This window comes from Wyeomyia smithii, chromosome 3, assembly GCF_029784165.1.
Source record: "Wyeomyia smithii strain HCP4-BCI-WySm-NY-G18 chromosome 3, ASM2978416v1, whole genome shotgun sequence".
In the NCBI taxonomy this organism is placed as follows: domain Eukaryota; kingdom Metazoa; phylum Arthropoda; class Insecta; order Diptera; family Culicidae; genus Wyeomyia; species Wyeomyia smithii.
The window spans coordinates 191,759,845-191,776,098 of record NC_073696.1 but is presented as its reverse complement, the minus strand read 5'-3'; the positions used below and the strand labels follow the sequence as shown (position 1 = coordinate 191,776,098).

General features: G+C 42.7%; 2 protein-coding genes across 9 annotated transcripts in view; one reads left to right on the top strand and one right to left on the bottom strand.

The window, feature by feature from the left end:
* LOC129726714 (influenza virus NS1A-binding protein-like) overlaps nt 1-2,561 on the top strand; it is a 39,187-nt gene extending 36,626 nt beyond the window's left edge. For all 3 annotated transcript variants that reach the window (XM_055683730.1, XM_055683731.1, XM_055683729.1), the window contains one exon: nt 34-2,561. In XM_055683730.1, coding sequence (XP_055539705.1) covers nt 34-703 — 670 coding nt within the window. In that variant the 3' untranslated portion in view covers nt 704-2,561. The remainder of the gene's footprint in view (nt 1-33) is intronic.
* Nucleotides 2,562-10,319: 7,758 nt separating this feature from the next.
* Nucleotides 10,320-15,946, bottom strand: LOC129731056 (ubiquitin carboxyl-terminal hydrolase 20). Of its 6 annotated transcripts, none has more exons than XM_055690789.1 (7): nt 15,505-15,946; nt 15,201-15,391; nt 12,733-14,750; nt 12,394-12,664; nt 12,045-12,338; nt 11,509-11,986; nt 10,320-11,436 (listed from the first exon to the last, which is right to left on the bottom strand). In XM_055690789.1, the coding sequence occupies exons 2-7, from the start codon at nt 15,282-15,284 to the stop codon at nt 10,871-10,873; spliced, it is 3,711 nt and encodes a 1,236-aa protein (XP_055546764.1). In that variant the 5' UTR covers nt 15,285-15,391; nt 15,505-15,946; the 3' UTR covers nt 10,320-10,870. The 6 variants fall into 6 exon arrangements, with proteins under 6 accessions (XP_055546764.1, XP_055546767.1, XP_055546763.1 ...); XM_055690792.1 differs by having other exon boundaries at nt 15,201-15,325; XM_055690788.1 differs by having other exon boundaries at nt 15,618-15,946.
* Between the last annotated feature and the right edge of the window lie 308 nt (nt 15,947-16,254).

Genomic DNA, 16,254 nt, shown 5'->3' with positions numbered 1-16,254 from the left:
ACATTTCAATTACTTTTTCTTTCTCTCCTTCAGGCGCGGCTGTGGATTGGCTGAGTTCAATGGTAAGCTTTATGCCGTCGGTGGTAGCGATGGGACACACTCTCTTAACACAACCGAATGTTACGACGAAGGTAACAAATGCTGGGTGGCAGGACCAAATTTGACTTCACCTCGGTCCAACGTGTCAGTTGCTGTCGTACAAAATCGACTATACGCGATCGGTGGTTTTTCGGGAAAGACATTCCTGAACACGATAGAGTACTTGGACGCCAGCTCAAATGAGTGGACTACATTTGTACCGCAAACAAATCAGAACATTGACAGTTTACTGCAAGCTTCCCTCCACACCAACGGTCTTAGCATCCGAGCTGGATCTGCATCTACCTCGTCTTCGCCGGACATGATGAATGCACAGAACGGCGAAAGCGATCACTTATTCAAGCCGATCAAAACGGTTGCAGTTAACGCTTTCGGCTTTGAAACATCCAACAATAAGGCATCCTCGATGGATAAGGAGGTAAGGGATATTTTGGAAGAAACTGAAAATTCCGCAAAAAACCTGGCCGCTTCAAATGGGAAAGATGATGATTCACATGAAGTGGCAACAAATGGTACAAACCACTCTCACGATACCAGTATTAAACTGCAGAAAATGCTTACGAACAACGGTGAGAAAATTTCGAACTCTAATGGCTGTAGCTAACTAATGGACGGCAATGCGGCGCCAAAACAACATCCAGCTGATTCGACCTGTACTGCTCCATAAGGTTTGAAGCTAGTGTAAGTGGGAAGTGGAGCCGATATCAGCACAGGCTTTACGAAATTCGCAGTTTTTTCGCGGTGGTTTTCTGGAACATATTTAACTATATACAATTGCAAACTCAATACATTTGATAAGTATCTTTTTACTACTTTTAAGATTAAAAGTGTTATATACACTTTCTGTATGAACGCCGGTGAAATTTTTGATGAAAATGAGAGAAATTAAATTTACCTGTCCCCACATGAAGTTGAGAGCTGAGACATCAGCTCTAAAAAGGTATAATAAATGTATTTTAACTCTCAATTGAGAAAGGCAGAATAGTCGGTATATATAAATCCAGGAAAAAAATGAACATCAAACTATAGAGGCAAATAAACTGCTATTCAAAGTATAAGAAAATCATTCATGATGTTCATTGTAGAACGCGTCATTTGCTATTCTCACTCGAGTTCAACAGGATGCAGCTTACGGATATTAGTACGCCTGACCCAAAACATAGTGTTTTCATATCTTTGAAAGCTACTAGATATTCAATGTTGGAAATTTTTTCCAATTTTTCGATTGTTCCAAGTTTTATGGATGTGTAATATTCTAGTAAGCTGCAACAATGACAGACAATTTTTACATTAGTCTAAAAAACAGGTTATTACACTGCGGTCCATCTACATGTATAGAAATAAGTTCACTTTAAATATTTTCTCTAGAGAATAATAGCAGAGCCAATGGCATAAGCTGATTACTCAATAAAACAAAATTAAAGACACACATGAACTACGTGCGTTTATAGCTTTTAAGAAATTTCACCTTCGAGTGAAAGGATAAACCACTCCTCCTATGAGAAATCCAACTAAAGTATCACATAAGTTAAAAAGATCATCAGTCCCGTTCTACCTTGGATTTCCGAAACGTTAAGCCATTTTTACATACGACAAAAGTACCCTGAAAGCAATTGGCAGATGCGTGAGATAATTTTGAGATAGCGTATCATGATGAAATCTAGTGAACATCAGACGAACGTGTTTGATTATACAATGATTTTAAAAACACGAAACCAGTGCATAACCTCGACTGCATGCCGCCACCGTATATACATTTTGATTAGCTTATCTCACAATAGAGTACATTTTTCGATGAAAGTTTTCAATAATACTTAACCGATTGTATTTTCGGCAAAATGAACAGGTAATAACAAGCAAGCATTTAGTTTTTTCCCACCATAAATAAAAAAATCAAACCAGCAATCAAAACTGTTTCATCGAAAAAGTGATTGTTATGTGGTGCAGTGAAAAACAGTCTACCGGTTATGACAAATTGCGAAGCGAACTATACTAAACTGTATAACGAGCATCATGAAAACGAGAGAAAGACGACAATTAACAGCAAAGAGTGGGGAAATTGAACCCACTGATGATGATCAATTCCTTTTACTGAAGTGCTATATTGTTAGTATTAGTTATTATCATTAGTGTTAGTTTTCAACAATTTAAAATTTTTGAAACTACATTTTGATTGAACTTGTGATTCCAAATGAGTTTTTTTTACTCTATACTACTTATGATGATAAGTTTTTTTTTTTAATTCTCGAGCAGTCGCACAGCACAGCTCTCGTTGTGTCTGCTATATAATAATATTATTACCGACGTTATATGTTAAATTTAAGCAGCACGAAATAAAAGTGTAAACAATTTCTGCAACTGCAGCACAGGACACACACACATTTGCGAAGGAATAAAAGATCGATGAGAAAAGAAAGAAATTGTTAAAATCTGAAAATAAAGTTTAAGACAGTGCACTTGCAGCGTGATTAGTTTTTGATTGAAAAGAAAATACCTCAGTTACAATATCTTTTATAGATTTACACAATTTATGGACTTCAAAACAACGGGTGTTGATTCCTGGATTCTGAGCATCATCCTGATGCCACAAACACCCATATTGGATGATATTTGGTCGGTTTACACCGTTTTTCAGAAACCAACTCTTATCCGCAGGCAAGTATACAATTCCTAGGAACACTTACTTACTTACCTTACCATTCAGCTCCAGGCCGAAGTGTCCTTAGCTGTTCGAAGAAGTCGTCTCCATTCAACTCGGTCTATGGCTGCAGCTCGCCAGCCATGTCGTCTGCGGAGGCCCCGCAGGTCGTCTTCCACTTGATCGAGCCACCTTGCTCGCTGCGCGCCCGTCGCCTTGTTCCAGTCGGGTTGTTATCGAGAACCATTTTCACCGGGTTGTCGGCCGACATCCTAACGACATGCCCAGCCCACCGTAGTCTCCCGATTTTCGCCGTTTGAACGATGAGTGGTTCTCCCAGCAGCTGATGCAACTCGTGGTTCATCTGCCTCCGCCATGGTCCATCTTCCATCTGCACTCCACCACAGATGGTACGCAACACCTTTCGTTCGAAAACCCCAAGGGCGCGTTGGTCCTCCACGAGCATAGTCCAGGTTTCGTGGCCGTAGAGGACTACCGGTCTGATCAGTGTTTTGTAGATGGTTAACTTCGTGCGGCGGCGGATTTTATTCGAGCGGAGCGTCCTCCGGAGTCCAAAGTAGGCACGATTTCGCGTCGACGAATTTCTCTGCTGGTGTCGTTTTCAGCAGTCACCAGTGAGCCCAGGTACACGAACTCGTCTACCACCTCGATTTCATCACCGCTAATATGAATTCGTGGCGGGAGGATGACACTGTCTTTTCTGGAACCTCTTCCTCTCATGTACTTGATCTTCGATGCGTTTATGGCCAGTCCAATTCGTCCAGCTTCAGCCTTCAGTCTGATGTACGTCTCCGTACATCGTGCTACAATATCAATGTCATCGGCGAAGCCAAAGAGCTGAACAGACCTTCTAAAAATCGTGCCACTCGTGTCGATACCAGCCCTACGTATCACACCTTCCAAAGCGATGTTGAATAGCAAGCACGATAATCCATCACTTTGCCGTGACCCTCTTCGAGATTCGAAGGGACTCGAGAGTGTCCCAGAAACTCGAACTACGCACATCACCCGATCCATCGTCGACTTGACCAACCGTGTCAGTTTATCCGGAAAGCCGTAATCGTGCATAATCTGCCATAGCTGGTCTCGAACGATTGTGTCGTATGCCGATTTGAAATCGATGAACAAGTGATGTGTGGGCACGTTATACTCACGGCACTTCTGTAGGACCTGCCGTACCGCGAATATTTGGTCCGTGGTGGCGCGGGCACCCATAAATCCCGCTTGGTATTGCCCCACGAATTCCCTTGTAAACGGTGATAGTCGACGGCACAGAATTTGAGAGAGTACCTTGTAGGCGGCGTTCAGCAACGTGATTGCGCGGTAGTTGCAGCAATCCAACTTGTCGCCTTTTTTTGTAGATGGGGCACACTGTACCCTCCATCCACTCCTCCGGTACTACCTTCTCCTCCCAAATCTTGGCAATAACCCAGTGTAGCGCATAAGCCAGTGATTCACCACCGTGTTTTAACAGCTCGCTGGGAGTTGGTCAGCTCCAGCGGCTTTATTGTTTTTCAGCCGGCCGATCTCCTCTCTAAGCTCCTGGAGGTCAGGGGCTGGGATTCTGTCGTCATCTGCGCGTACACCGAGATCTACTAGTACTCCGTCGTCGTCCTCTGCTACATCGCCATTAAGGTGCTCATCGTAGTACTGCTTCTACCTGTCAATCACCTCACACTTGTTCGTGAGAAGGTTGCCGACCAGGTCCCTGCACATGTCGGCTTGTGGAACATAGCCTTTGCGGGAACAGTTCAGCTTCTCGTAGAACTTTCGTGTGTCATTCGCACGGTACAGTTCCTCCATCGCCTCGCGATCTCGATCTTCCTCCTGGCGCTTCTTCCGTAAGACCGAGTTTTGCCTGTTCCGTGCGCGTCGGTAGCGCTCCACGTTCGCCCTCGTTTGATGTTGCAGCATTCTCGCTCGTGCTGCATTCTTCTCTTCCATTTGGACTCGTCGTCAAACCAGTCGTTTCTCCTGTTCGAAGCCATAGTACCAAGCGCCGCTACAGCAGTACTACCTATGGCTGATCGAATGTCCCTCCAGCCATCTTCAAGAGTAGCTGCGCCAAGCTGCTCTTCCGTTGGTAATGCTGCTTCCAGCTGATCAGATATCCGTGTTCTAGTTCACCACCTACCGACTTTTCACCCGATACTGCACTACTTACTAGCGGAACACTGGGATGCACTAGCTCACGTATTATGGAAGCATATGACTCCCCCGCCGTGGTCGAACATTTCGTGCCAGCGTTCATCAGTCATCCCGGTCCTATGGGCGGAAGCGGGGAACGAGGCTTCCAAAACGCTACTTACGGCAAATTTAATTTCGTAACTTCAGTTCTCTCCGGTGATCCGTACTGCACTTTCAGTCTTCGCCAACCTGGCGACCCGCCGCCAGTGTTCGCAGGACGTAGCCTTGCGGCTGATAACCATTCCTCTGGACTTCGGATATATCACCAAAATGTTCGTGGACTTCGTACCAAAAGTGACGACTTTTTCTTGACCGGTATTGAATGTGACCACGACATTGTATTAACCGAGACCTGGCTTGACGATCGTATTGACTCCGCACAACTTTCTGACAGTTTATCCACTGTCGATCGCTGCGACCGTAATCGTCATAACAGCTGCAAATCGCGTGGTGATGGTGTCCTGATAGCTGTATCTCTGTGTTGACCCGGCTCCAATAAGTGACACTAACGAACAGCTCAGGATTAGAATCTCCATGTCAACTCGCAGCATTAGTTTGAGAGCAGTCCATCTTCCTCCCGAACGTAGATGCGATGTGACCGCTGTTATAAAACCATATCAACTCCATCTGCTCCGTTATCTCTCGCTTAGACCAAAATGATCTATCGTTTCTGTTTGGAGACTACAATCAGCCGTGGGAAACGTGGGAGCGATGGCACACCTTCAATGGATCTGATTATTTCACGGATATCTGTTGCCTGTTCCGCTTTGCTAGACGGGTTTAGTTGCGCCAACGCGTGATTGGGTGGCAGCATGGGCGTAGCTAGAATTTCAAACAGGGGGGGAGGCAAGCTCTTCAAAATTTCAGAAGTAAAAAAAAGTAAAAGAATTAGAAATAAATACCAGTGTTTAGTGATTATTACATCAAGGCAACCAGTGAAAAGTTGTCCTTGACATCAGAGTGGAAAAATTGATTATTCTTTGTCCAATCTCGAATATAAATATATGTTCTTTAGTAAAAACTCCTAAGTTTATTTAAACCTTTGGACATATTATTTTGGCGACGAGGATCTCAAGAATCCACGAACATGGCAGAAGATAGAGTTGATCAGCAGCCGCAACCGGGAATTCAAGATATGATGCTCAAGATGGCCCAACTTTTACAGCAGATGGTGGCTCAGCAGCAGCAGCGTCAGTATCAAACCGCGGAGCAGATTTTGGAGTCCCTCTCATCGAACATCACCGAGTTTGACTTCGACGAAAAAAACGGAGTTACGTTTGGACGCTGGTTTAACCACTACCAGGACCTCTTCGAGAAGGATGCAGGCCAGCTGAATGATGCGGCGAGGGTACGTTCACTTCTCTGGAAGCTGGACACCCATTCGCATAGCCGCTATCTCAACTACATACTGTCAAAGCTTCCCAAGGACGTGAAGTTTGAAGACACAGTCAAGATTCTCAATAAAATCTTCGTTCACCAAACTTTAACTGTATTCTCAGTCGCAGGGAAGAAGAAACGGGCTTTAGCTAGCAGGTCTATAAGATCCAAATCGTCCAAGTTCTTACGGTCTGCTCTCATGCTGCTGCAATGTTAATACAAAGCTTCCACCTCTCCAACAAAATTGTCAACTTCGTAAAAAATGACGAAACTTTCGATTTTACGACATGCGTATTACGTTAGCGGGATGCAGCAAGGACAACGCGTAGGCAGGTGCGCTATCTTCACCGAACCGTGTTTCCAGTGGGGTTACCAGAGAATCAAGGTGAGGAATTGTCACAGCTCGGTTTCAATACTCCAAGCTAGGAGGATTTGCCCGGTACTTTTGCCGCTGCATATCCTTGGTGGATCAACTGAAAAACCTGTGCAATTCTAGGGAACATAGCTCAAGCATTTCAATCAATTATTTTTGATCTGGCTGATACTTTACACAGATGTCTCTATGGGCTAAAGATAACGTTCTGTGCCATTAAAGTTATGGAAAACAGAAATCTGCACCAATGTGAACAACTAGGGAGAGAGGGGGCAACGGACCCCCCCTGCCCCCGTCTTGCTACGCCTATGGGTGGCAGCCGAGCTATTCAACAAGGTGTGATACTAAGGGCACGATATTTATAAGGTCTGTTCGCCGATGAAATTGATATTATAGCAAGAAGATAACGGAGACGTACATCAGACTGAAGGCTGAAGCCGCACGAATTGGACCGGCCATAAACGGATCGAAAACTAAGTACATGAGAGGAAGAGGTTCCAGAGAATACAGTATAAACCTCCCGCCACGAATTCATATTAGCGGTGATAAAATCGAGGTGATAGACGAGTTCGTGTACCTGGGCTCACTGGTAACTGCTGATAACGACACCAGCAGAGAGATTTGTCGACGCCTTATGGCAGAGAAACGTGCCTTCTTTGGACTCCGGAGGACACTACGCTCAAATAAAATCCCCAGCCGCACGAAGTTAACCATCTACAAAACACTGATCAGACCGGTAATCCTCTACGGTCACGAAACCTGGACCATACACGTGGAGGACCAACCCGCCCTTGGGGTTTTCGAACGGAAGGTGTTGCGTATCATCTGTGGTGGAGTGCAGATGGGAGATGGATCATGGCGGAGGCGGATGAACCAGGAGTTGCATCAGCTGCTGGGAGAACCACTCATCGTTCAAACGGCAGAAATCGTAGACTACGGTGGACTGGGCATGTCGTTAGGATGTCGGACGACAACCCGTTGAAAATGGTTCTTGATAACGACCCGCTGGAACGAGACGATGGGGCGCGCAGCGAGCAAGGTGGGTCGATCAAGTGGAAGACGACCTGCGGGGCCTCCGCAGACGGCATGGCTTCTTCGAACAGCGAGGGACACTTCGGTCTGCAGCTGGCTGGTAAGGTAAGTAAGATATAACAATCAATGTAACTCCACCATGTAAATGTAGGTGACTTTCCATGTCTAGAGTTTCGTAGAGCTGATTTTGAGTCGTTGAGCATTGCTTTCTCTCGCATCGATTGGCAATTCTTGGATTCCACTCCGCCTATAAATGATGCTATTGAGTACTTCAACTGTGCTATCAATTCAGCAATCTACTGTATTGTTCCTCCGCAAAGAGCTTGGTCTAATCCTCTTCTCCTGTATCTCAAGAAACAGCGTTCTATGGCGTTGCGGCATTATTGTGAAGCGCGTTGCCCAATTTCGAAGCACGGAGTCAACGAAATCAGTAATTTATACAGGAAATATAACCGCTTCCTCTACAAACTGTACACCTCCAGGATGCAAGGTAACATCAGACGAATCGTGAATTCTAAGCGCAAAGAAGAAGGTTTGGCCGGTTTAGTAGTAGATATGTTTCTTGGTGATTGTCACGGCTGCACACTACTTGAAAAATGTAATCTATTTGCCGTAGCCTTCAGCACAGTTTTCATGAGCATACTGCTTCCGATGCTCAAGTTGATACTGCTTTAAGTGACCTTCCTAGAGATGTGATTAATTTCAATCCGCTTGAAATAACAAATCGTCACGTTACTGCTGCCATTGATAAACTGAAATCATTCTTCGCTGTTCTGAAACGATGTGTCTTTATCCTTGTTCACTATGCCTGCCGTTCAATTTACAACACGTGTTTCCCTTCTCCAAATTCTCCATTCTTCCCGTGCATAATAAGAAAGACGACGACGCCCTATTCGCCAGTTGCAAACATTACATCACGTCGGATTAACATAGGTTCTACCCGAAACGTTCGATAACGACTAATTTAGCCTCTTGTTGACTTGCTGGCGAAATATGAGTAACAGTGCTCAAATAGATGCAGTATACACCGATCCGAAAGCGTTCGATCGAGTAGACCACAGAATACTTTCAGCTAAACTTGGAAAACTTGGAGTTTTATCTGCACTCGTGCAATGGCTACTTGATGAATCGAACACTCTGTGTAAGGATAGGAAGTGAGTTTTCTGCGAAGTTCACGAATATCTCTGGAGTCCAGCAAGGTAGCAACCTAGGACCGCTACTCTTCATGTTATTCATCAATGATATTTCTTTGGTGCTTATTACGGGACTCACTTCACGGTGAAATCAGAGTGAAGTGAACAAAATCCTATTACGGGACTCACGTAAGTGAGAAAAACGTCGCAAAGTGACATCTGCCGCGAAATCTGGGTTATTGGTGCTTATAACGGGAGTCACTTCACGGTGAAATCAGAATGAAGTGAATGAAGTCCTATTACGGGACTCACGTAAGTGAGAAAAACGTCGCAAAGTGACATCTGCCGTGGAATCTGGGTTATTATGAGTGTCATACCAGTAAAGTGAGAACGGAAAAAGCGACGTTTCGCGTGGAATTATTTCACGACCATTATGAACGGTGGAATGATTCCACGAAGATGCCATAAGTCTTAAAATTGATTAATTTGTAATCTAATGGTAAATATTGGATTTATTCTTTAGTAACGAAGGGAATCAGAATTTGATCCGTGCTTTAGAGCGGTCAAATTTTCATTTTTTTGCCCGATGAAAAAAATGCAAACTAGTTCAGGAAATTTGCGATACCGAAAAAAACATTTCTTTTATGCCGAATGTCTTAGAAATGCAGAACACGCCGAGATCTGGTGTTATCTAAAAAAACAGGAAAAAACGACTTTTTGGGACTTCTCTCAATTTCACTTCACTGTCAATCTCACTCTACGGAGGTGATTTTTGTCACCTCACTTGAGGTGGAATCGGGAATAGGTCTAAAAAAGTGAAGTGAGCGTGAGAGTGAAATATATTTCACCGTGAAGTGCCTCCCGTAATAAGCACCTTTGTTACTTCCAGAAATGCCGTAAATTGTATGCCGATGACGTTAAACTCTTTAAAGTTACGTTACTGCGTTGAGCTTCAGCAACTGGTGAATATTTGCAGTTTATGATGTTCTAAAAACCTTCTTTCTGTAAGCGTTCAGCAATGTAGTGTCATCTTCTTCTATCGGACTAGAAAGCTAATCTTATTTGACTATACGATATCGGGTCCGCCTGACACAAATTCGAGATCTGGCAGTTATTTTGGATACCTACTGCGCTATCTTTCAAACTCGGATTCATGTTTAAGATAGCCAACGAGTTCCGTGATCCGTTTTGTCTTAGATCGCTGTATTTCTCTCTATTACGGTCTATCTTAGAATTCTGCTCCTTTGTATGGTGTCCATTCCCCAGCTCCTGGATTGCCAGAATTGAGTCCGTCAAACGTAAATTTGTACGATATGCGCTAATATTCCTCCCTTTGGCACAATCCCTCAAGTCTGCCAGCCTACACTGATGAAAGTCCAGAATACTACAGTGGCAACGACAGAGATGAACCTATTGACAGAGGTTACCAACGACTCTTGAAAATAAATGAAAACTATCATACCGTTACGTGTTTATTGTTCTAATTTACTCCAAGCCTACGCGTGCGCCTAAATTTAACTGTCTGCAATATCTTGTTTTAGTTAAATATATTTTACTGATTAATGCTTTCGAATGTGTAACTTTTGAATGTGTGGTCTTGAAAAAAGTATAAAATTTTATATTGAAATATTTCGATGAGCAGAAGCGAGTTAAATAGACAGAAAAGAATAGTTTTATGGACTCTTATTTCAATCGAATTTTTGGAAATTTAATGATTTCTTGGTTTGTTTCACATACAACCCATCATCCTTTTGATATTTAAACGACTTACTACTCTTGAAAAAAATTATTCTAACATAACATTAACTATTAACTCCCATCGACAAACATAACTGCAATTAGAGAAATCTTCAAATATTTTCCCATTTTTTGAAAGAGAAATACACAACAAAACAGAACCCCTAGATGTACACCACTATTTACATTTTTAAGAACTGGATTGAAAATGAAAATTAATAAGCTCTATCACGAAAATGAAAGAAAACGGAAACGTCGAAGAACTGGCTTTACTCATTTCTCACTATCACTGGTTTGTGTTCCGTTAACCACGGTGATAGCATAATGGTCGGTGCTGTCGACCGTCCCGGCCGCTTTGGTCTGCTTACTCTTCAGGTATTTAGATTTAATCTTTTTCCTACCAAAGGACATCATGCTGCTCTCGGTAGAATGATGGCCTCCATTCTTATTACCATGGTGGCCCTTGCGATGGTGAGCATGCTGCGACCGTTCCTTAGACGCGATACTGGCCTCACCATCACCATCGCTATCATCTCGTTCGCCGTCTTCATCTTCGGCTACCGGAGCTTGGCTAATAGAGGCATGCGTGAGGAGTGGCATAATTTCGTCTACCGATCTGGAAGGAATGGTCATACTGCAATTGGATTCGCTAGTATTATTGGCACTGTTGTGGTGGTAGCCGGTGTGGCCGTCGTCCGCAGACTTTGAAAATGCGACTGAAGCCGTCACTGCAGAGCTAAGGTAACTGCAGTTTGCTTGGGTGTTTGATGATTCATTGCTCGTTTCTAATCGAGAAATGTTGCTGGAGAAGTTATCTGAGTTGGCAGGTTGGTATTTGCCTAAACAAATAATGTTAAATTAATTATTTTAAAAATAATTTTTAATTTCTCAGCGAAATGGCAATAACATACCTTCAGCTCCAAACAGACCACTTGCTTTCATTCCAGTACGATGGCGCTTATCCTTTTTTCCTCTTATATCCAGCGTATCGCTATGATGCTTTTCGTTGCTGGGATCCTGCGTTATCTGCTGTTGGTGCTTGAGCTGCTTGCGTCGTAAGAACGTAACTAGTCCATCGACACCCTCAGTTTCCGTTCTTTTTGGCTCTTTGGATTGTTGTTGTTCCTTTTGTTGTTGTTTAATTTGCTTTCGTTTCATTTGAACTGACCGTAATGATTCATTGTGACCAGTGCCATTATCCATATAGCTCTCATTATCTTCGAAAGATACACTCTTTTGGGGTTTTTGTGAAACGGTTTGATTGATGTTTTTTGGTGGCACTTCGGCAGGTGCCTCAGATGTAACATCCCGCGCCCCATTGCTTGTCGTAGACGGTTTTAATGGCGGTTGAAGTGGTTCACCAATATCCATTGGTTCTGAATCACGTTCCTTTAGAAAATTTGAAAATGTTATTCGAGGATCGATAATTTAAAACATAAGTACATACTTTAACACATTTCGTAGGTTTTGCTTCCGGTGGCGGTACTGGCTGTCCTCGAAGTACAATTTCTGGACCACCACCATAAATACCATGAAAAAAATGCCATAGCGTTGAATTTATCTGAGCATAATCTGAACCTTGTCGTACACTGCGTAAGGGAATGCTGGTTTCTGTTGGGACGGCAATCGACTTATTATCAACAGGTCCTGGCTCATCTGTAGTTACACCACGAGCAAATAACTGCCACTGTCTAAACCATGCCATCGAGATAGCGTAAATTGGTGTTGGGTTTTCGTTGTACTGCAAAAAAACATGTTTTTGGAATGGGATAAAGAGAATTTCAGCATAGAACTACCTGGTACTCATCATTGCATGTGGTAAATGCTTCTAGTTCAGCACGTTGTCTTCTAGATAAAGATTCTGCTGCTTTTTTGCATGTATGGCAGGGAAAAATATGGTTGCAGACTGGACCACCACCAAACTTTTGATACAGAAAATCCCACAGCGCTTGAGGAATGGGTACTACTAATTTCGAAAAGAATGGTGCTTTGTTTGGTGGGAATGCCCCATGTGGACACAGCAGCGTCCAATTATCAATGGGACCTGGCTCAGCGAAAGTGTTGAACCTTTGAGGGATGAAAAACAGGTATATTTTTACTTTCCTGAAAAAAAAACTACCAATAAATTATCTCACCGATGCAACCAGTTACGAGATATATAGAATCGAATATCGGAAGCGTGTTCCTGTACATTTATCAAATCACTCGCCTGAGCCCTGATGGTAGTCATTTTTGCATTGTTTTTACGGTAGAAGAGTACATATGCTTCACAGTTTTGAACATCATCAGGATTAACTTGCGTGACGAGTTGATCATCGAATTCAAACCACTTTCCAGTGGGATCATGCTTCGCAAAACTTGTGTAGTGTCCTCCACCCACTGTTCCGTGATGGCAGATGACGGCGCAAAGGTCATATGAAGTTACATCCGATTTGCAATCTTTATGTAAATATGGACGCATGTCTAACCCATGCAATGGGAAATGAACCGGACTGGAAATTTTCGAGCTATACGACAAGTCGTGACGAAAGCGCTTCAAATGAACGCATAACATCTCCGGCAGTGCTAGGACACGAGAGAACTTCACTCCATTTCGCAACTTGTTGCATTTCTCACAGCTGTACATATTATCTCCCTTCAGCTCATCGGCACTAAAGAAGGCTGCCATACAATCGTGAAGGCTCACTGCTGGTCCCCAAAACCACGAACGAACCCAGCTCCAAATCGGCCAGTTCCATATCCACCAAATCCAACTGTCTCCGGTAACTGGGTAGACGGCATCCGAGCATGTTATTCCATTGCTACTGTTGCCGCTTGCATTTCCTGCACTGCCACTGCTAACAACGGGCGCAGCATGTGTCGTAGTTGGCATTCCGGAATGATTTTGATGCAAGACGGCTAAATGATCTTTACCTGGAATTGGCAGTGACAAATCTTGGAATGTTTCTTCACGCGTTGAAATTCGATCACATGTTAAGCACTGAACCGAGGACAGAAGTTTTCCATCGAAGATATCACTAATGATCGACCTTTCCGGTAGCTTATCTTTTGCGGCCTTTGGCTGTTGTTGATCGCCAGGGTTTCCTGGTTGATGCTGTGTATGCGGAGAAGTCATACTCCCAGTGCTACTAGAAGTACTTCGATTGCTTCCAATTGGTGATTGCTGTCTGCTATTAGACGACATATTTCTTTGGCCTGCGTTAGGACTAGGCGAGCGAGAGAGCCTTCTAGTACGTTTACTGTTAACTGACACTTCATCCGACAGACTGGACTGTTCAGAAACTCCACTATCACAAGTTTCATATTCCGCTTCTGATTGCGATGGTGAAGGAGAAGAACAGGGCGACTGATTATTAGCAATACCTCTGGCCGTCCGGCCTCCTTGCAGGGGGAGCAGTTCTGGTGGTGGCTGAGCAATTTCTTTCAGTTCTTCGTGCAGCTGATCCATGAAGCAACGAAGAAACTCTTGTGTGTCATGCTGCTGGTAACCTCTAAACATAGGATGAACAATGCGTATGCCATATAAAATGCCACTGGGAACAATGTATCGACGATTTTTGCACCACATATCTTTGATTAACTTATGATAGTGCTTGGCTAACCCCGGTTTGGAGACTGTCTGATTCCCAAGCAAATCGGTTTCCAATATTGAACCACAATCTAAAAAGAACCCCGTTAACGGAGGGCTGTTACTAAGTGCCTGGATTGCAGCATTCATGTAGCATGTGTTGGCAATATTCTGTAGTCCAACAAGACCGTTCCATTTGCCATGCCGCTCAAATTCATCCTCCTCGCAGCTACTATCGCAGGACTCTCCTCCACCTCCACCAGCAAAGCGGTCACCATACATCAAAAGTTTTTCATTATTAGCGGAATAGCGGCTCGTATCACTGGAATCATTGCTAACCATAGAAGTTCTTCGAATTTGCTGGTGGTGCTGTTGATGTTGCGCAAGGAAAACTTCAAATTCACACAGGTAGCACCAAATCCGTTGTGAAGATAAGTTCATATGAATGCAATGAGACCGGTAAGTTTGAAAATGAGTTGTGCTATGATCATTATACTGTTCCGAGCAACCAATGTGTAAACAGTTTTTCTGCAGACATATCCATAAGTTCGGACCGTTTGCCTCACATTCAGTGCATGGCTCGCCCTGTGAAAAATTATAACAACAAACGTGATTTAATCAGTCCATAATAGAAGAATATGTGATCGTCTATTCGGATTTGGGATAAACATTAATATTCCTATCTCTGCCTTCATATTAATTGAAGAATCGATACTAATTAATAGTATTAATATAACAAAACTAAAAAATCAATTAGATGAACCATTCACACATATGCACAATTCTCATTAATGTGACAAACAAAATTTAATTATTTTACGAAAACTCGCGGTGCTTAATATTGATACGTGAATTCACTAAATATTGTGCAAGAGTCCACCAATAGTAACCTCAAGTAACTACTCTGAGCGCAGCAAAAATTTAGGAGGTTACAATTAAAAACGAAATAATTCACTAGGCAGTAGGCATGAAGTTTATTCATAAAAAATTGGTTGCAAAAAATCATTCATAAGAAATTGTAAAATAAAATCTTACCTTTTTCAATTTACACAACTCCAGTAACGATAATTGTACGACGTTTTCCAGGTGGGGGCACTTGTTACTTCCACAGCGAGCCATGGTTGCTCACTTTGATGAGGACCAGTTCCCACTACGATTTACTGACAAGCGCAGGAGTAAAACATCAACAATTATGTAACCTTGCTAACAATGTTGAAGCATAGAAACTAGAATGAATGTTACAAAACGCATACATAAACTCGATAAAAGTTTTGATAGAAAGCATTTTTCATCTAAATTTTAAAAATTTTGTTTCGTAATTCAAACAATAATTAACTACCTGATATCAGATTTGATGTTTAGAATCGACATTGTTTATTATTGATTACTAAATTTCAAATTCTTTTCTTTGTTGACAACAAAAAAAATATTTTTTTTTGTGAATACACGTACATTGACGTCTTCAATGTCCAGAAAAAACACTGCGAATCTCCTTGACCCACCAAATTAGGCACCTTTCCCTGCCGCACTTGTATACACTGCAGCTTGCAGATCCAGTTTGCAATCCACGAACAAGTGCACAAAATCCAACTATATAGCTCATCGATTTATAATGAAGAAAACTTCCATAACAGCAGTTTTGAGAACATCATGTTATAGAAAAACATTAACATGTAGGTCACATTTAACTGAATTAAATTCTTAACACAAATTTATTCACGACTTCTTATTTCTGCACTCTGTTCTAACTGGCTGATCATGCATTTTTTGTAATACTCAACTGTCAAATGATGAATCAAATGTTGACAGCCGAAATGAAAATGAATCATTCGCAGGGTTTCAACTTTTAAACCGTGTATGGAGCCAAGTGTTAAATATCAGTAAGGTGCGGCAATTGCGGGGCATGAATAACAATAGCACACCGAAGCAAATTAGCGTGTATTTTTAATTAGCGAATTTCTCTATTTTACCAGTTCACCTCGTTTTGACCTGGAAGCGCACTAACTGCTGTCAAAACCCTTCTTTATTCGCTCGATTTTGACCCAGTTTTGACCTGCCGTGCTGCCCGAAGCGCACTGTAAAATTTGCC